The 21,375-nt window shown below is 41.4% G+C and overlaps 1 protein-coding gene across 1 annotated transcript in view; it reads right to left on the reverse strand.

Annotated features, from left to right (window-relative positions):
* ABCA13 (ATP binding cassette subfamily A member 13) overlaps nucleotides 1-21,375 on the reverse strand; it is a 502,662-nt gene that overhangs the window by 25,037 nt on the left and 456,250 nt on the right. The window contains exon 59 of the mRNA XM_073008854.1: nucleotides 6,937-7,029. Within this exon, the coding sequence (XP_072864955.1) occupies nucleotides 6,937-7,029 (93 nt within the window). The remainder of the gene's footprint in view (nucleotides 1-6,936; nucleotides 7,030-21,375) is intronic.

Below are 21,375 nucleotides of genomic sequence, written 5' to 3' on the forward strand. Positions count from 1 at the left end.
AACTGGGTCTAGGCTAGAGAAACTGAGAAGCAGAGAATGGATTAGGGGAGAGAAGTTTCTGCAGAAAGAACAAATAATAATAATCCTTTGAGGGTGTATTTTGGTAATGCCACAGGAAGGACAGCTGAAGAATGCATCTGAGGACCACTCTGTGACAACCTTGCAAGCTTAAAAAGAGTCCTGCAGGCTGGAGAGGGGACAGGGAGGGACTTGATGATTTCTCCAGTTGAAACAGGGCGGAGGGTCACAAGGGTGGGAGAGAAGAAGGGAAGTGCTGGAATGAGGCCAAGATGACCATGGAGGGAGCGAATCTACTTTTCCCTGTGAGGTTGGGTCCCCGAAATTCTACACTCTAGATACTGTCTGTCCTTCTGGGAAATCAGTTACCAATTTTGAACAAATATTTCCACCTGCACCAGACTCAGGATTGGGGCAGTTGGTGTTGGCTGAAGCCAGGAAGAGCATGATGAGGTCCCAAACTAGAGTCAGGAAAATCCTTTTAGCTAAATCCCACTAATAGAAATCCATTGTTGACTTCTTTTGTTGAAGTGATATACCATAGACATGATTCTTCAAACTTTAATTTGGTTAGTCCTTAACTTATGAACACATACAGCAGTTTAGAAATATATTGTAATACCAATCTAAAGTTTAAAGCATTGTTTAACCACTTAGGAGTATCAAAAAGATAATTTAAGGAACTATGACAAGAAGATCTGGAGCTTGAGAAGAGCATAGGACACCAATTTAGTAAACAATGAATGTAGAATCTGGCAGTATTAAACCTCTTGGTGAACTAAAACCTAAACATTTCAGGACCACATATATTCTGTTTATTTGGTACCCCTGGGTTTTCGGACACCAAGGCCTCCAGGACTGGACTGGTTGTCCTTGCCCTCAGATTTTGTCTCCAAAATCGCATGGATATGTGAGCATATCGCAAGAGTAGGACTGATAAAAGACACAGTCTGTGCTCTCCAGGAGCAGAGCACTGAATTGGAACGAGGTAAGATGGTGGATATCAAACACTCTACAAACAGATCTTTTGGCAGGCAGGAGGCAAATTTATGCCAAAGACGAGGAAAAGATTATTGCTATAAAGAAAAAAACACAAGCAAAGGGAACAAAATGCCAAGCATTGAAAAAGCCGAGAAGTCTCAAGGGAAAAGGAAGAATCATCCTGGGTGTCTGTGGGTGGGAGTAGTGTGTAATCGGTGATGGAGAGTGGTCCAAGCAAAGCGTTCAAGTAAGAACAGACACTGAGGTGGGATAGGGATGTATTTGAAGGAGCATGAGAAAGCACCTGAGTGACCTTGGCCTGCAGAGTTGCAGCTCCTCTCAGGCCATCTGGCTTTCCACTATGACTTCATACATCTCATACTGGGGCTGTACTGAGACTGAAAGGAGAAGACAGCACTCCTTTCCCATGGACCTTGGACTTTTGCAAAATGAGGTCACTCCACAGCCCAGAGGGTTTGCCTCTGGGAAGACAATGCCCTGTGTGCAATGCCCTCTACCCATCCTTGTGCCCATTTGCTGACATACTGCTACTTCATACCTGCTTCCTCTTAGCCACTGAGTAGGACACGTTTCAGATTGGGTCATAGGAAAGGCAGGGTTGACTGCCTAATGTTTTTGGAATCTGGTCTAACTATTACTGTAACTAGGTTTCCCAGTATGTTCCATGTCTCTGGGGACATAGAACAAAATAACAGCTGAGACAGTGGCTCTCAACCGGGACACTTTGCTGCCCAAAAGACATTTGCCAATGTCCAGAGACATTTTTAGTTGTTACAATTGGGATGAGCGTGCTGCACACACCAGGGATGATGCTAAACATCTTATACGCCCAGGACAACCTCCCACAACCAAGAATTATCCAACCCAAAATGCAACAACGCCGAGCTGCAGAAACGAAGTTAAGACCACAAAGCCGAAGGTTGCCCAAGGAACATTTAAAATAGTCATGCTGCTTTTACCTAACCTGAGGATTTACTTTACTTTTCATGTTGAAATGTAAACTTTGCTTTGACTGGTATGTCTGTCCCTCTTACTTGCTCTCAAATTCTGATTCTGTAGTGATGTTTTTATTACTAAATACAATCTAGAATTAAATCCCCTTTTAACCAAATTTTACCTGTACCTCCAGGTCTAAGATATTTCCCTATTTTTTCAAACTAAAAAAGGCATCCTCCTCCTCAGGGCTCCATGTGGAGACAAAATGACCTCATCATGGATGCTAATCTGCCACACTAACTTCTCGTTAGCCTGGTCTCGCGAGTGCCTCCTGATTCCTACTTTACTTCCTGTCCTTCCTGTAAGAACATGTGCTCCTGCCTTTAGATCAAGGTGACCCTTATGTTATTGTACAAATGATAGCCCGTGATGTATGCAGCACTCTTGCCTGTTCTGGAGGGGTGTCTTCAATTATCTCTCTAGGGTAGGTGTCCTTTCCCTATGATACAAGAGCCCTGGGTCTGGGGAGTAATGTTGCAGAGGTCTACCTGTCTTGCTGCTTCCCAAGACCACACTTCCATTCATAAGTGCCCCAGGAAATCACCCTTTACCAAAACACTGGATTTGTCTTCCTCCTTCTTTGGTTTCTCGACTTTTCCTGGGTTTGGAGACCACTTGGCATATATGGCCCTTTCACGGAACACCCTAGTTGATACCTTTTCTATGTTGCCTGCCCTGTTAGGCCTTGTGATGTCACCAGGTGTGTGCAGGGCTCACTCTCTGCACTTGTGAGCACCAAAGCAGGCATAAACTGCATCAGACCTACCTCTGCATCCCCTTGCTGGGTTTCAATAAACATTTGTTAAAGAAATATTAAATGTCAAAAGCAAACAGCCTCAATTTTACCAGCAAAAGATCTAATATTGATTGACTTTTCTTAAATTGTGACTCAGATGAGAAGCAACATCACGGTTAACATAACAACTTGATATCAATGGATAGACATAAACACTAGATAGTGGCCTATTGCATTTTTTTTTTTGTTTCTCAGAGGCCCTTCTTCATGGATGATTGCTACAGACCAGTCACACAGAGCTTTAGGTTATCCACAGACCAGGGGTCCAAGGAACTTGTCTTTTAATACAGCTCTATAACCTCAAAGTGTTTGGAAATTCACTATGTAGATAATAGCTCTAAAACAAGCTATTTAAAAGATTCCCAGGAAGAACAAAAGTCTGTAGCAAGGAAGAGGAGGGGGACTTCAGAACCTCTGGCAAAGCCAGAGCTCCCTGCCTTCCTCTGCAAAGTGGGCAAGTCTGGCTTCCTCCAGGCAGGGAGAATGTGATTGGCCCTGCACTTAGGGCTCCACTTAACCTCGGTAAGTCCTGGAGTGGGTATATTAACCATGCCTATTATCTTCTGTATTCTAATACTTTGAAAATGTGGGGACTTGCTGACTCTGGAAGAACTGCCCCTCCCAGAGCTAGGCAATTCCTAAAGATAGCAAACAACTTGCGCATAAATTGATTTTTTCAAATACAAACCAGCTGACCCAGAACACGCAAGATCTCTAACACCTCCTCTAAGGGGCTCTCCCATGCTAAGCCACAGACCCCCTTCCCCAGTCACCCCAGGGACAGGTACTACCAACTAGGGAAAACCCCTATGCTGCACGGCCCACTGAAGTTATTCAAACTAGCAGATCTTAGGCCTGCTTGTCCTATTTCACACATTCCTTCCAAAAGAAACCACAATAAAAGCCCTTGCTCATGTTTCCTTCCAGCTGCCCTCTGCCTCCTGGCTGACCTGATGCTCCGTCATGGGATGCTGTGTCCCATACCCCTATTCTTGGAAACTGTAATGTGTGATATTTTCAAAGGCAGTCATCTCCTGATCTGTTGGCCTTATGGTACTTCAATTTTTCTATTAATACACGATATTTTAAAACAGTGGGCTAGGGATGAGGTGAGTCCGGGCATGAAGCAGGATGCTGGGGTGTTAATGCTCTGTTAGGAGCATGGGAATGGGATTTGGTGTCCTCTGCAGAAACCCTTCTCTGATGGTGAAGTGCATGTACCAAGGTTTCGCTTAGAACCCAAGAAAGGAACTCAAATGAGCACAGCAGGAGGGAAGACAAACAGCAGAGTCAGGCACAGGTGTACTGGGCCGACTGAACCAACACAGGGTGGGAAGGAAAGACAGTGCCACCCGCAGATTGGGGTAGGAAGTGATTCTTGTGTTTGAGTCTTTCTCCCCAGACTCAAGAAGGTGAGATGAACTCAGGGCGCTCAGGCGGGGCCTGAAGTCCCATGGAAGAGCTGTTTCTCATCTGAGGCCCCATTTCTCTGAGGGCTGTGCCGGGGGCAGAGAGTGAGGTAGGGAGAGTTCTTTGATTTGGGCAATTTCACTTCACTTTCCATTTTGTTTTTCCTCTTATGTATCTGTCCCTACTTGCCACATACATTCTTCCTTCTATATTTCTGTGGCTCCTCATTTTTCTGATTCTGACATTCCTTTTCCACTTTCCCCCCTTCACCCTGAAAGATGGTTGCTTTGTCCAAGTGAACTGCCATAGCAGGTGCAAGCCTCAGCTTCCTATCACAGGCGAATTTGCTGAGACCTACACTGAAGTTTGAGGCTTCCTGACTGTTCATGAGGTCAAAGTCAGGACTGCAGTTCAGAAGCTAAAGGTGGCTAAACCCTCGTGCTCCCCTGGTTTCACTCCACTTGGCTTTCACAGCAGGCTCTTGTTGCACCTGCCCGTCCCCGGGGGAGCTGGTCTCTGAGGCCCAAGCCCTGCCCTCTGGGTCCCACCTCTGTGGGATTTCTGTAGCTCCTTTCTTCTGTTCTCCCTCTGGGCAGATGTCTCCCAGCCCAAGCCAGGGACCCTCCTCACCAGCCTCCTGCTTCTCCACAGGGAAATCCTGATACTCAGATCCCTGCCCAAATTCTGCCAAAATTTTCTCTCCAAACCCTTACCTTCTCCTGAGTTATCTCCTCAGAACTTTTCCCCACACCCAGACCCTACTCTTCCTCATTCATGTTCCTAAAAATTCATGTTCATGGAGAGAAAGGGATGGAGAGGAGGAGGAAGGAGCTCCACTAAAAGTTCTCTCATCCATCTCAGCAGCTCCACATCAGAGAAATGGGTTCTGATGTCGCTGACTCCTAGGTATGGATGCCGAAGTTTATGAAAAATCTAGTTATTGTTACGATCTATGTCATGATCAATCATTTATTCTTTATTTCAATATTATAGAAACACACATCATCATATGTTTATTATAGGTTTATAGTTATAGGAGAATAAGCACTTTACGAATTATGTTATTTTATTTTACTTTTTATTTTTTCAGACACGGTCTTGCTCTGTCATGCAGGCTGGAGTATAGTGGCACAATCATGGTTTACTGTGGCTTTGACCTCTTGGACACAACTGATCCTCCTACCTCCTAAGTAGCTAGTACTACAGATGCACCCCACCACACCTGGATATAATTTTCAAAAATTAACTTTTTAAAAGTGTTTTGTAGGAATGAGATCTCACTATGTTGCCCAGGCTGGTCTCAAACTCTGGGCCTCAAGTGATCCTACCACTCCATCCTCCCAAAGTGCTAGAATTACAGGTGTGAGCCACCTTACCTGGCCACAAATTATTTTTTAAATTTTATTAAGTTTGATGTTTCCGTGAATAACCCACAAGCCATTTCTCGTTTAATATAGTCTTACAGTTCATATCCACTAACAATTCATGCTCAACCCATATATCACATTATTGGAACCAAAACTCAGAAGTAGGCACAGATTTTCCAGTATGTAGAATGCAACAGCTAGAGAAAACCTATCCCCATGTGCTTCATCCTGCTGGCTCTTGCAGCAAACATTTGTAAACATAAATCAGACATAAATCACCCAACAATCAGGAATGGGTTATAAAACTTTATGTAGGCATTCATAAAGGTTGGAGAGCATGAAATAGTATTTTTTTGATGATACCTATTAAAGATGGGCAGTGTACATACCGAGAATAGTTTCTAGTAGGTGCATCTGACCAGTGGTTGACCCGAAGCAGCAAACAGCTGTGAGGTTGACCGTTCCAGCAGCGCCTAACTCTAAAAATGGACACTCACACCCTACTATGTCATCTCAATCCTGAGCATTAGCTATTTTCTCCATAAATTAAAAGTATTTAAAATTTACCTATGACTATTTACCAAATCTCTGCTTGAGAATCCTAACCTTAAAAACACTGAATAAATGAAAATAAGAGATTTATCAACATAAATGAATAAATTATTCTACATAAGAATGACAGGTTAAACAAATTAAAAGGAAATTGAACATGTATTTAGGCATCTTTAATTTTTTTTAATGTTATAGCAGGATGTAGCAATGCTCTCACAAATTGATAATAAAATCATTAAGATTCCAAAAAGAAAATGAAGAGAATACATGAAGGGAATTAACCAGGAAGAAATAGAAAGGATCAGTGAGCACAGGAAAGAAGTCTTTAGTCTTTCATAATCCAAATGGAAAGCAACCATAACAACCCTCTCTAACCCTTACATGTTGATGGTCTTTTTCAGACTTTGATTCACTGCAGATGAGGGACATCACAGTACAGCCTTTTCATAAGGCATTTTGTGTGTAAAGAGTACATTTTGTGTCCTGTGGTCATCTTGACTCGGCAATCTTATTCTCACCCCTACCAATGTCACTACAATGAGGGAGCAATGTCCTTCTGGGAAGAGAAAAACAAAATGTCTCCCTTACAGGGAGACTGCTAGACTCTGTGTTTGGGAGTTGCTGTGTCTTTGACTAACTAGCCACAGTATTTTATCCCCTCAGAGCCTTCATCTCCTATTTTATGCCAGCAGGTAATTGGAACATACTTGCCTCTAAGGCATCTCCAGTCATAACCCTGCATCGTGCTATTGATTTCATAGTAAAGATTTAAGCAAAAGGAGAACTTCAACGCACCTATTTTTGATGTGCTGAGGAGAACCAAGACATTTGAAGCTGCCGTTGACCATTATGGCCAGTCTTGTGCAAAGAGCCTCACACTCCTCCATGCTGCGAGGAAGGGAAAGAGACAAAAATGAGCCATTTCCTGAAGAGGGGAGGCTCGAGTCAAACTTTTCAAAACAGAAAGGAGACAAGATACCATTAGGGCACATTACTTAATTTTGTATACAGAAATCTCATGTTAACCAAATAAAAAGCTTTTAAAAACAATAAGGTTTTATTTAGACAGCCAATTTTACAATTAACAAAAAATCAGTATTTTCTTATACCAGGAAGATCAGCTATAAAATATATAGAAGAGAAGCATTTCACAATAGTACAAAAATACAAAGTAAGAATAATCTTAACAAAGCAATGTGAATGTTTTAGGAAAAGAAACAAGAAAGCCTAACTAACAGGCACAAATGAAATCTGGAATCAATGGAAGGAGGCATGGAAGAAAAGAAAAGAATGGATATTTTGAAAATGAAAAAACTGTTATAATATGAAAATTAGTGCAATATAAAATATTATTAATATATTAGTGTAAATATCAAATATTACCTTAAGTGTAAACATAAAACAGAAGTAAATTAATTATATGTAAAATATAAATAAGTTCTATTTTAACATAGTGTATAATACAGAATCTAACACCATAAATAACATTGTAATGTGTAGCTATAATTTAAATTATCTTTTGACATTTCAATTCAAAATATGTTATAAAATGGATAACTATAATTATAGTATTATAATAATGAAAATATATTATAATACAGATATAGTAAATCTAATCAAAATTTTACATTTATCACTCCCATGAGAAAATTTTAAAATAATTATAAAGTATATCTTTAAAATTACTTAGTGAAAGGAAGAAAAATAATGAAAGAAGAATCATGAAAGAAGACTTGCTCCAGAAAACATAAATATTTTCTATATAACTAAAACAATTGCAATTTGGTAATACACTAAAGAATTACAAGGCAGATGTCATTAGAACAAGATAAGACAGCCACAAACAAGATGTTACTATCTTATATACATAATGATTTGAATATGAGAAGATATTTTCTAAGCAGAAAAGCAATGGAAGAAGCTATTAAGGCGTTTGTAGTCGTTGTGTCTTAACACAGCAAACTAGCATTTAAAACATTCCAGTCAGGCATGGTGGCTCATGCCTGTAATCCCAGTACTTTGGGAGGCCGAGGTGGGTGGATCACCTGAGGTCAGGAGTTCGAGACCAGCCTGGCCAACATGGTGAAACCCTATCTCTACTAAAAGTATGAAAATTTAGCCGGGCATGGTGGGGGGCACCTGTAATCCCAGCTACTCAAGAGGCTGAGGCAGGAGAATCGCTTGAACATGGGAGGTGGAGGTTGCAGTGAGCCAAGATTGTGCCACTGCACTCCAGCCTGGGTGAGAAAAGCCAGTATCTGTCTCAAAAAAAAAAAGAAAAAAATTCCAATAGACATACTGGGTAGAGGTTGATATACTTACTATAAAGAACTCACATATGAGTTCTTCATAGTAAAAATATTATAATAAACAAAACAAAATAATAAAATAATGATATAATTATTATTATTTAAACAAAATAATAAAACAACATAATAAAACAAATAATAAAATAAAATAATATAACATATAATTTTATTTATAACAAAATAATAAAAATATAATAGAGAAAAAAGGGTAAATAACATGTAGAGACCATTCAAAGAACTACTCATGGGTAATAAACATACCAACAAATTATAAAATATAAACCATTAAATCAATTGATTTTAAAGCTATTTTCTTGCTGGAAAAGTGTTCATGTGTGCTTTTGTGTATTGTAGAGAAAAATGGGGGGTTTTTATTTCCAATCGTCACTTCAAAAACAATGAGTTCTCAAATAAAAAAAAAACTGCCCAGAAAGTTAAGGCCATTTTCCCAGTAATGTTAAATATGTCATCTCATATATTGCTGGTGGGAGTAAAAATTGGCATAACTTTTTGAACACAATTTGGCAATAATTCCTTTCCTAAGAACTTAACCTAGAAAACACTGAAAATATAAATGCATGTAACAACTTATTTATAATAGCAAGCATCTGGAAACAGGTCAATATTTCACAGTAGGACAATATATCACTCATATAAGTAAGAGTTCATCCATGTGTTAGCTATTAAAATGAGGTTCACCAAAGTCAATTAATCATATGGAGAAAAGTTCATAATACAGCAATGGTAAAATGACAATATGTATTCAGAGAATTGCACAAGTATGTTAAAAAAACTTCCTAGGAAGAAAAACACACAAAAAAGTATGACTGTCAATATCTCAAAAATGAAATGAATGATGGATTTTCTTTACTTATTTTACCATTTTGCATTATCCAAATACTCTACAGGAAGTATGTGTTATTTATATTATTGGAGTACAGTCATAAAGCAGTCTTCTAGGTAGGTTAATGGACATTCAGATAAAGACATTTCTCAGCCTTCCATGCACCTCGATGTGGACATGCAACAAACTCAGGTCAATGGATGCACAATTTCTGGGTCATGTTGAAATACAGCAAGCCACTTGACCTGGATTTTGTTTTTCTCCACTTCCCTTGAGCTAGGATGTAGACACGGTGCTGATGAGTCAACATCAACCATGATGATTGTAATGGTGGCATGGTAGAAAGAACTCAAGGCCTTGGTCGGCCTGATGATGCACAGTCCACTGACATGAATTAAGCAAGAGGAAAAAATATGTCTTGTCTGGGCCACTGTAAGTTGCGGTCTCTTTGTTACAGTTGCTTAGCATGAAGTCCAAGAAATACATGTCATAAATTTTCCAAATATACCTTATATATTTTCCTGTACAAACATATATTTCTTTAATTTCAATTTAAAAGTAATCATCTTACGGGCACACTGTAGGTACTCTAATTAAAGAGGTAGTGTTGGGAGCAAGCCCCCCAAAATCTGGCCATAAACTGGCCCCAAAACTGGCCATAAATAAAATCTCTGCAGCAGTGTGATATGTCCATAATGGCCCTAACACCCAAGCTGGAAGGTTGCGGGTTTACGGGAATGAGGGCAAGGAACACCTGGCCCGCCCAGGGCAGAAAACCGCTTAAAGGCATTCTTACGCCACAAACCAAAGCATGAGTGATCTGTGTCTTAAGGGCGTGTTCCCACTGCAATTAATTCTGCCCATCCCTTCGTTTCCCATAAGGGATACTTTTAGTTAATTTAATATCTATAGAAACAATGCTAAAGACTGGTTTGCTGTTAATAAATATGTGGGTGAATCTCTGTTTGGGGCTCTCAGCTCTGAAGGCTGTGAGACCCCTTGTTTTCCACTTCACACCTCTATATTTCTGTGTGTGTGTCTTTAATACCTCTAGCGCCGCTGGTTTCAGGTCTCCCTGATCGAGCTGGTCTTGGCAAATGGTGTCTATTCGTGGGGGCTTGAATCCAGGTTGAAGGGTTGCCGGAGCGATGGCTGGAACAGAAAACTAGCTGGGGGACAGCCGAGAACTCTTAAAGCAATCCCGCGGTGAGTAAGAAGGGGAGTTCAGAAGCATCAGGGTAACAATGGGGAAAGTTTGGGGTCTGGTTCGTTTCACCTTGGAACTTTTTCACACGGATGACGAGGTGGAAGGAGAGTATAGCAAAGTAACAGAAGAGGTTACAGAGCATGTTTATTTGCCAGCTAAAGCTAAAGCAGCAAAGGAAGGAGAAGTTCATCCCTACCCTTCTGCACCCCCTCCTTATTATTTTGAAGAAAATGTCCCCCCAGATCTTTCTTTTCTGGAGGACACTGGGTGAAAAGTAGTTGCCCCGGCAACTGTTCCAGCAGCACCTCAAGTGATGGCTCTTAGTTCTATTCAGGCAGGAATTCAGCAAGCTAGACAAGAGGGTGATTTAGAGGCTTGGCAGTTCCCTGTTAGAATACACCCCCGGGATCGAGAGGGAAATATTATACCTACATTTGAGCCTTTTCCTTTTAAATTACTCAAAGAATTAAAACAAGCTATAAATGAGTATGGACCAGGTTCTCGTTTTGTAATAGGACTGTTAAAGAATGTTACTTTTCCAGTCGGATGGTTCCTACTGACTGGGACGCTCTTACTCGAGCTTGTCTAACTCCTGCTCAGTTTAAAACTCACAATTTAAAACTTGGTGGGCAGATGAAGTTTCCATTCAGGCTGCTCACAATGTCCAGGCCCAACCTCAAATTAATATATCTGCAGACCAATTTTTGGGGGTTGGTGGCTGGACTGGTTTAGATGCACAACTGGTCATGCAGGATGATGCCATAGAACAGCTTAGAGGAGTGTGCATTAGTGTTTGGGAAAAAATCACTTCAGGTGGGGAAAATTACCCTTTCTTTAGTGCTGCAAAATAGGGACCCAGAGAACCGTACATTGATTTTATAGCTCAGTTACAGGAGTCTTTTAAAAAGATGATTGCAGATTCGGCTGCTCAGGATATAGTGTTGCAATTATTAGCTTTCCACAATGCTAATCCCGATTGCCAGGCTGCTCTGTGACTTATCAGAGGGAAAGTACATTTAGTTGATTATATCAAGGCCTGTGATGGTATCGGAGGTAATCTGCATAAAGCTACTTTGTTGGCACAGGCAATGGCAGGACTGAGAGTGGATAAAGGAAATACTCCATTTCCTGGAGCTTGTTTTAACTGTGGGAAGCATGGTCGCACTAAAAAAGAATGTAGAAAAAATCAGCGAGTCAGGTCACCTGATGGGGAAAAAAAGAAAACGGTTGAGCCTGAAATATGTCCAAAATGTAAAAAAGGAAAACACTGGGGTAGTGAGTGTCATTCTTAAGTTTGATAAAGACAGAAATTCAATTTCAGGAAACGCCATGAGGGGCCTGTCCCGGGCCCCGTTCTAAACTGGGGCATTTCCAGCTCAGGCCATTCTCTCACCCCTGTATAATGTCTGTCCCCCGCCACAGTCAGTAGTGCCTCAGTAGATTTATACTGCACAAAAGCTGTGAGCCTTCTGCCTGGGAACCCCCGCAAAAGGTCCCAACAGGAGTCTGTGGACCCTTGCCAGCAGGGACAATAGGATTACTTTTAGGAAGGTCTAGTGTAAGTTTAAAAGGCATACAAATACATACAGGAGTCATTGATTCAGATTATAACGGGGATATTCAAATTGTTATATCTACTTCTGTTCCCTGGAAAGCAGAGCCAGGAGAGCGCATAGCATAGCTCCTGATTGTGCCATATGTGGGAATGGGAAAAAGTGAAATTAAACGAACAGGAGGATTTGGAAGCACAAATAAACAAGGCAAAGCAACTTATTGGGTAAATCAAATTACTGATAAACATCCTACCTGTGAAATAACTATTCAAAGAAAAAAATTTGCAAGGTTTGAAAGAACCGCTTCAAGCGGAAAAACAAAGTTCCCGCCAAAGATTAGAAAAAAATTTTTGATGGTGGCCATTGTTAAGCCTCCAGAACCTATACTTTTAAAATGGTTAACAAATAAGCCAATTTGGATAGAACAATGACTGCTAAGTAAAGAAAAACTGGAGACTTTAGAGAAATTAGTTACTGAACAATTAGAAAATGGGCACATAGCTCCAACATTTTCCCTTTGGAATTCTCCAGTTTTTGTAATTAAGAAAAAAATCAGGAAAATGGAGAATGTTAACTAACTTAAGAGCCATCAATTCAGTTATACAACTTATTGGAGAATTACGGCCAGGATTGTCTTCTCCTGCTATAATTCCAAAAAACTGGCCTTTAATAGTCATAGATTTAAAAGACTGTTTCTTTACTATCGCTTTAGCTGAGCAAGACCGTGAACAGTTTGCATTTACAGTGCCTGCAGTAAACAACCTGCAGCCTGCTAAACATTATCATTGGAAAGTGTTGCCACAGGGCATGTTAAGCAGTTCAACTATTTGCCAGACGTATGTGGGACAAGCAATTGAACCTACTCGTAAAAAATTTTCACAGTGTTACATTATTCACTATACGGATGATATACTTTGTGCTGCCCCCACTCGAGAAATATTACTTCAATGTTAGGATCACTTGCAAAATTCGATTTCTCACACGGGTTTCATTACAGCTCCTGCCAAAATTCAGACTACTCCTCCTTACTCCTACTTGGGGACCTTAGTAAATGACACTATCATTGTGCCACAGAAAGTAACCACACGTAGGGATAAACTAAGAACATTAAATGATTTTCAAAAATTACTAGGGGATATTAATTGGATAAGACCTGCTCTAGGCATTCCTACCTATGCCACGAGTAATTTGTTTTCTATCCTTAGAGGAAATCCTAGTCTCACTAGCCCTTGGCAATTAACAAAGGAGGCAGAGGCAGAGTTATAGCTGATTGAGAAGCAAGTCCATAAAGCTCGGATAAACAGAATAGATCCAGAGAAACTCTGGATTTGCCAATTTTTTCAACTCAGCATTCACCTACTGTTGTTATTGCCCAAGAACAGGACTTAGTAGAGTGGCTTTTTCTTCCACATACTAATTCACGGACTCTAACTCCTTATTTAGATCAAGTCACTACTATGATAGGGACTGGGAGAACTCGGATTACTAAATTACATAGATATGATCCTGGAAAAATTATTGTCCCTCTCATGAAGGCACAAATACAGCAAGCTTTATAAACAGTCTTACTTGGCAAACCCATTTAGCTGACTGTGTGGGTATTCTCGATAATCATTGTCCTAAAATGAAGCTGTTTACCCCCCAGTTGCAGCCATGTCAAGACTGACACTGAGGAGGACCCCAACTGTCAGGAGCAACACCCGTCGAACACAGCCACCCACCTGGGGACAGATCAAGAAGCTGTCTCAGATGGCAGAAGAAAACCTGAGGAAAGCGGGACAACCAGTCACAATGAATAATTTAATGGTAGCTATGATAGTGGTTATCACCACTGCCGTGAGTATTCCTTCAACAAGGCCTGATAATAATGCCTGGATGCAATCACTGTATGAAACAGTTACACATGCTTTCTGAGCTCAGTATTTACCATAATAATCTCTCCTATAATTGAGGCATACCGCCCTTAAAAACCTATTTTATAAACAGGATTGGACCCAGTTCGAAAAAATGAACATACTTGTTGAGGAAGATTGCTTTGCAGAACAGGCAGAGGTGCTGCACAATGATTCCTATGGAATCATTATTAATTGGCCCTCTAAGGGGATGTTTAGCTTGAATTGCACCTCTCAGTCTGTGTGCCACGGCCACACTATGTTCAGACGATCTGAACAAAACGGTCAGATGGTAGAAATGATGAGAAGCATGGCAAAAGTTCCTATTATCTGGAACCATGGCGATATCATGGCACCTCAATCTCAAATGATATGGCCCACTCTAGGAGCTTAACATAAGGATTTGTGGATCAAAATTTGGGAAAGAATAAAAAGTATCTAGACGGACACTCTACAAACTTGTCTTTGGATATTGCAAAATTACAAGAACAAATATTTCAAGCATCCCAGGCACACCTGACCTTCATGCCAGGAACTGGAATGCTTGAAGGAGCTGCAGACAGACTAGCAGCTAGTAAACCATTAAAATGGATAAAACACTTGGAAGCTCTGTGATTTCAATGAGGTTTGTGCTTTTAATCTATGTTGTTTGTCTTTGTATAGTCAGCAGATGCGGATTCTGACTTCTGCGAGAAGTAGCTCACTGTGACAAAGCTGCCCTTGCTTTGATCTCTTTGCAAATCAAAGAAGGAGAGATGTTGGGAACAAGCCTCCCAAAATCTGGACATAAACTGGCCCCCAAACTGGTCATAAATAAAATCTCTGTGGCATTGTGATATGTCCATAATGGCCCTAACACCCAAGCTGGAAGGTTGCGAGTTTACAGGAATGAGGGCAAGGAACACCTGGCCAGCCCAGGGTGGAAAATCGCTTAAAGGCATTCTTAAGCCACAAGCAAAAGCATGAGTGATCTGTGTCTTAAGGGCATGTTCCTGCTGCAATTAATTCTGCCCATCCCTTCGTTTTCCATAAGGGGTACTTTTAATTAATTTAATATCTATAGAAACAATGCTAATGACTGGTTTGTTGTTAATAAATATGTGGGTGAATCTCTGTTTGGGGCTCTGAGCTCTGAAGGCTGTGAGACCCCTGATTTCCCACTTCACACCTCTATATCTCTGTGTGTGTGTCTTCAATTCCTCTAGCACCACTGGATTCGGGTCTCCCTGATGGAGCTGGTCTCGGCAAGGTAGAATATGAAGTCACTTATATATTAGTTTCTTAAACATAGTTCAGACAAGTGGAGGTCTAATATGGTTTGTGTTTGTGTCACCACCGAAATCTCCTATCGGTTTGTGATCACCTGTGTTGCAGGAGAGGCCTGGCGGGAGGTAACTGGATCACGGTGGCATATTTTCCCCTTGCCGTTCGTTCTCATGATAGTAAGTTCTCACGAGATCTGTTTGTTTAAAAGTGTGTAGCACTTCCCCTTTCACTCTCTTCCTCCTGCTCTGGCCATGTAAGACATGCCTGCTGCCCCTTTGCCTTCTGCCATGATTGTAAGTTTCCCGAGACCTCCCCAGCCATGCTTCCTGTACAGCCTGTGGAACTGTGAGCCTGTTAAATTTCTTTTCTCTATGGCAATGTGAAAACAAACTAATGCAGAAAATTTGTACAGACAAGAGGGGCATTGCAATAAAGATACCTGAAAATGTGAAAGCAGCTTTGGAACTGGATAATGGGCAGAGGCTAGAACAGTTTGGAGGGCTCAGAAGAAGACAGGAAAATAAGGGAGTTTGGAACTTCCTAGAGGCTTGTAAAATTGTTGTGACCAAAATGTTGATAGTGATACAGACAATAAGTCCAGCGTGAGGAGATCTCAGATAGAGATGATAAACTTATTGGAAACTGGAGCATAGTTCACTTTTGTTATGCATGAGCAAAGAGATGACCTGAAATTAAAATTTTTATTTAAAAGGGAAACAGAGGATATAAGTTCGCAAAATGTGCAGCCTGACAATGTGGTAGAAAAGAGAAACACATTTTCTGAGGAGGGATGGCTGAAGAAATTTGCATAAGCAAAGAAGAGCTGAATGTTAATAACCAAGACAATGGGAAAAATGCCTCAAAAGCATGTCAGAGAACTTCTAGGCAGTCCCTTCCATCACAGGCCTGGAAGCCTAGGAGGGAAGAAATTGTGGGCTGGGCCCAGGGCCCCACTGCCCTGGACACTGCTCACTGTGTTGCAGCTGCTTAAGCTCCAGCCATAGCTAAATTGTCCCAGATAGATCCCAGGCTACTGGTCCAGAGAGTGCAAGTAGTAAGCCTTGGTGGCTTCCCCATGGCAGTAAGCCTGTGGATGCACAGAGGGCAAGAGTTGAGGCTTAGGAGCCTCCACCTAGACTTCAGAGGATGTATGGAAACACCTGGATGTCCAAACAGAAGTCTGCTGCATGGATGTGGCCCTTGTGGAGAACCTCTACTAGGGCAGTGTAGAAGAGAAATGTGGGACTGGAGCACCCACACAGAGTCCCCATGGGGGCACTGCCTAGTAGAACCGTCAGAAGAGGGCTACCACTCTCCAAACTGCAGAATGGTACATCCACTGACAGCTTGCACTAAGCTCCTGGAAAAGCCACAGGCACTCAATGCCAGTCCTTGAAAGCAGCCATGGGAATCTGCTAAGCCCTGCAGAACCACAGGTGTGGAGCTGCTCAAGGTCTTGCAATCCACCCCTTGCTTCAGTGTGGCCTGAATGTGAGACATGGAATCAAAGGAGATTATTTTGGAGCTTTAAAATTTAATGACTACTCTGCTGGGTTTTGGACTTGCTCAGGGCCGGTAGCCTCTCTCTTTTAGCTGATTTCTTCCTTTCTGTTCAGGTGTATTTGCTCAATGTCTGTACTCTCATTGTATCTTGGAAGTAACTAATTTGTTTTTTATTTTACAGGCTCATGCAGAAGGGCCTTGCCTTTTTTCAGACGAAACTCTGGACTGTGGACTTTTGAGTTCATGTTGAAATGAGTTAAGACATGGGGGAATTTTGAGAAGGGATGATTGTGTTTTGCAATGTGGGAAAGACATGAGATAAGGGAGAGGCCAGTTACAAAATAATATGGTTTAGATTTGTGTCCCTGCCCAAATATCATGTCAAATTGTAATCCCCAATGTTGGCGGAAGGGCCTAGTCGAAGATTATTTGATCATGGCGCAGGTTTCCCCGTTGCTATTCTTGTGATAGTGTGTGAGTTCTCATGAGATCTGGTTGTTAACAAATGCGTAGCACCTTCCCCTTGACTCTCTCCTTCTCCGGCCAAGTAAGATGTGCCGGCTTCAAAAAATAAACACAACATTTCCTGTATGGCTGGATAATCTAATTAGTACAAAAATATGGCTAGGCAATGCAGAGATTTCAGGAGTTACATTGGAATTCATGATGTTGGATGTGTGAGAAAAAAGTAGTGTTGGTCACTCTTGATTATACTGATTTCAACTCCCTTAGTAAGAAAAGTAGTATACAATATTCTTACCCTCAGTTTCCAGCTCCACACTTTACCAAGATTCCCTGGGGTAAGGAACCAGAAGAGGCAATGATAAATGAACTCAAAGTTAAGGGGAAAATGTCCAATACAGAGACTTTTTTTCAACAAAGGTTGCCATTTTAGAATCACAGAATAAATCATAAGCTTCCCCACTCTTCGTTAACAATGAGTAATTTTGATCTTTGTACTGCATGGATATGGACAGATTTATGGAAATGAATATATATATATATTTAATGTGAAACCAAATGAATAGGAGGATATAAAAGAGAAATTTCAATGACATACAGTCTTTCTGAGAACAATCTACAATAATTATATGAGAAATAAATGAAATTTTTATCATGACACCACTTTACCCAATCTTAGAACTTCTGCATGAACATGAAGACTCATGTCCTCATGCCAGCAAACAAACTCCAGCAAAATAAATACAAGAATGTAGAGAGTTTCTAGAAGTGGCAAAATAAAATGATCATTTTAAGCAAACATATGTATGCATTATGATAAAGTAGAAGGTTTATCAAATTTAATTTTTTTAATGTAAAATTTTATTTTCTGAAGTGAAATACAAGAAAAACAACAACAGAAAATCCCAGGGTAGGACTTCCAACTAGGGTCAAATGAAGAAACTGGTAAATTGTTTTCTCAAAAAGCAATGATGAATATGGACAAAATTAATAAAAATAGCCATTTCAAAATTCTGAAAATTGAACAAAAAGGTATAGCACAATCTAAGAGCACTTTTAGCTGATAAATTGTTAAACTTAGGGTAAGAAGACTAATAATCAGTGGTATTCCAGCCATAGGCTGCTCCCCTTCTCCCCAGTTTCGCCAACATGCAACTACTGGCAGGAAGGGCAGACCATGAGGATTAGTAGCTCAGCCCCAGCTGAAGAGGGTGCAAACAATTTGGATCATTGGGTAACGCCCAGGTCCAGTGACACTGGATTGATACACCCGAGTATTTTGGAACCAAGCAAAGAGAAAAAGCCAATACCTCCAGGATCTGTCCTCTACTGGACTGGAATTGTGTGGATGTAGCATGCATATAGCTGTGGCTGCATGTATGTGCAGCTGAGATTGGAGAGGGCCCAGGCCAACCACATGTTCTTTGTCAACCCAGAGGCTGTCCACATGCCCATAGGAGAGACACAAAAGGAGCCAGTAAACTTAGGCTAACATGAAAATAGCCTGAACTTGGAATTTCTTCACTATCCACACACAGATATATTTGCAAAGAAAAAACCTTGTTGGTCTGAGGTGGTTGAGCACAACTTGTGCCCAGTCACTCACTAGCAACTAACCTATGCATAAACAGAGTGACCCCTATGAGCTGGTCTTAAAAAATGAGAAGAAATTTTAAAAAACGAGAACAAATTAAAAAAAAACAAACTGGCTGGGCTTGGTGGCTTATGCCTGTAATCCCAGAACTTTGGGAAGCTGAGGTGGGAGGATCACCTGAGGTCAGGAGTTCAAGACCAGCCTGACCAACATGGTGAAACCCCATCTCTACTAAAAATACAAAAATTATCTGGGCATGGTGTGGGCACCTGTAATCCCAGCTACTTGGGAGGCTAAGGCAGGAGAATCACTTGAACCCACAAGGCAGATGTTGCAGTGATCTGAGATTGCACTGCTGTACTCCAGCCTGGGTGACAGAGTGAGATGGTCCAAAAATAAAAATAAAAAACAAAAAATGAGTAGAGGAATCGGTAGCCACTCACTAAAGGAGAAAGAGTTTTCATAGATTTATCTCAGGCAACTAAGTAAGACACAAACACAAAATAAGCAAATAAACTTTTAAAAAATTGGCAACAATAACCACCATAGGGGAGGGAGAATCAGAATCCAGACCTGCTACAATTATCTAAAATGTCCAATTTTCAATAAAAATCTATAAGGCATGCAAAGAAACAAGAAAGTTTCTCCCCATAATTGGGGAGGAAAAAGCAGTCAAAAGAAATTGTTTATAGGTATTCTCAGATGCTAGATTTAGAAGAAAAAGTTTAAATGCAGCTATTATAAACATCATCAAAGAACTAATGAAAACCAACTTTAGAGAATTAAAGAGAGAGCTGGCAAGATGGCTAAATAGGAACAGCTCCAGTCTGCAGCTCCCAGAGAGATTGACGCAGAAGGCGGGTGATTTCTGCATTTCCAACTGAGGTGCCCAGTTTATCTCAATGAGGACTGGTTGGACAGTGGGTGTAGCCCATGGAGGGCCAGCTGAAGCAGGGTGGTGAGTTGCCTCAACCTTGGAAATGCAAGGGGTCGGGGGACTTCCCTTTCCTACCCAAAGGAAGCTGTGAGAGACTGTACTGGGAAGAACGGTGCACTCCGGCCCAGATGCTGCGCTTTTCCCATGATCTTTGCAACCAGTAGACCAGGAGATTTCCTCCAGTGCCTGGCACCTGGCTCAGTGGGTCCCACCCCCCATAGAACCCAGCAAACTAAGATCCACGGGCTTGAAATTCTTGCTGCTAGCACAGCAGTCTGAGGTGGACCTGGGACACTCAAGTTTGGTTGAGGGAGGGGTGTCCATCATTGCTGAGGCTTGAGTAGGCAGTTTTACTCTCAAAGTGTAAACAAAGCATTCATGAAGTTCAAACTGGGTGGAACCCACTGCAGCTCAGCAAGGCTGAATGTCTCTCTGGATTTCTCCTCTCTGGGCAGGGAATCTCTGAAAAATAGGCAGCAGCCTCTGTCAGGCACTTACAGATAAAACCCCCATCTCCCTGGGACAGAGTACCTGGGGGAAAGAGTGGCTGGGGATGCAGCTTCAGCAGGCTTAAACATCCCTGTATGACAGCTCTGATGAGAGCAGCAGTGCTCCCAGAACAGTATTTGAGTTCCGATAAGGGACAGACTGCCTCCTCAGGTGGGTCCCTGACCCCCGTGTATCCTAACTGGGAGATACCTCCCAGTAGGCGCCAATAGACACCTCATATAGGAGAGCTCTCGCTGGCATTTGGCAGGTGACCCTCTGGGATGAAGCTTCCAGAGGAAAGAACAGGCAGCAATCTTTGCTGTTCTGTAGCCTTCGCCGGTGACACCCAGGCAAACAGGGTCTGAAGCAGATCTCCAGCAAATTCTGGCAGACCTGCAGCAGAGGAGCCTGACTCTTGGAAAACTAACAAACAGAAAGGAATAGTATCAACATCAACAAAAAGCATGTCCACTCAGAGACCACATCCAAAGGTCACCAACATCAAAGACCAAAGGTAGATAAATCCATGAAGATGGGGAGAAATCAGAGCAAAAAGGCTGAAAATTCCAAAAACCAGAATGCCTGTTCTCCACCAAAGGATCACAACTCCTTGCCAGCAAAGGAACAAAACTGGATGGAGAATAAGTCTGATGAACTGACAGAAGTAGGCTTCAGAAGTTAGGTAATCACAAACTCCTATGAGCTAAAGGAGTATGTTCTAGCCCAATGCAAGGAAGCTAAGAACCTTGAAAAAAGACTAGACGAATTGCTAACTAAAATAACCAGTGTAGAGAAGAACATAAAAGATCTGATGGAGCTGAAAAACACAGCAAGAGAGCTTCATGAAGCATACACAAGTATCAGTAGCCGAATCAATCAAGCGGAAGAAAGGATATCAGAGACTGAAGATCAACTCAGTGAAACAAAACAAGAAGACAAGATTAGAGAAAAAGAGTGAAAAGAAACAAAAAAAGCCTCCACGAAATATGGGACTATGTGAAAAGACCAAATCTACATTTGATTGGTGTACCTGAAAGTGATTGGGAGAATGGAATCAAGTTGGGAAACACTCTTCAGGATATTATCCAGGAGAACTTCCACAACCTAGCAAGGCAGGCCAACATTCAAATTCAGGAAATAGAGAGAACACCACAAAGATATTCCTCAAGAAGACCAAC

The sequence above is a fragment of the Chlorocebus sabaeus genome, chromosome 21 (assembly GCF_047675955.1).
Source record: "Chlorocebus sabaeus isolate Y175 chromosome 21, mChlSab1.0.hap1, whole genome shotgun sequence".
NCBI lineage: Eukaryota > Metazoa > Chordata > Mammalia > Primates > Cercopithecidae > Chlorocebus > Chlorocebus sabaeus.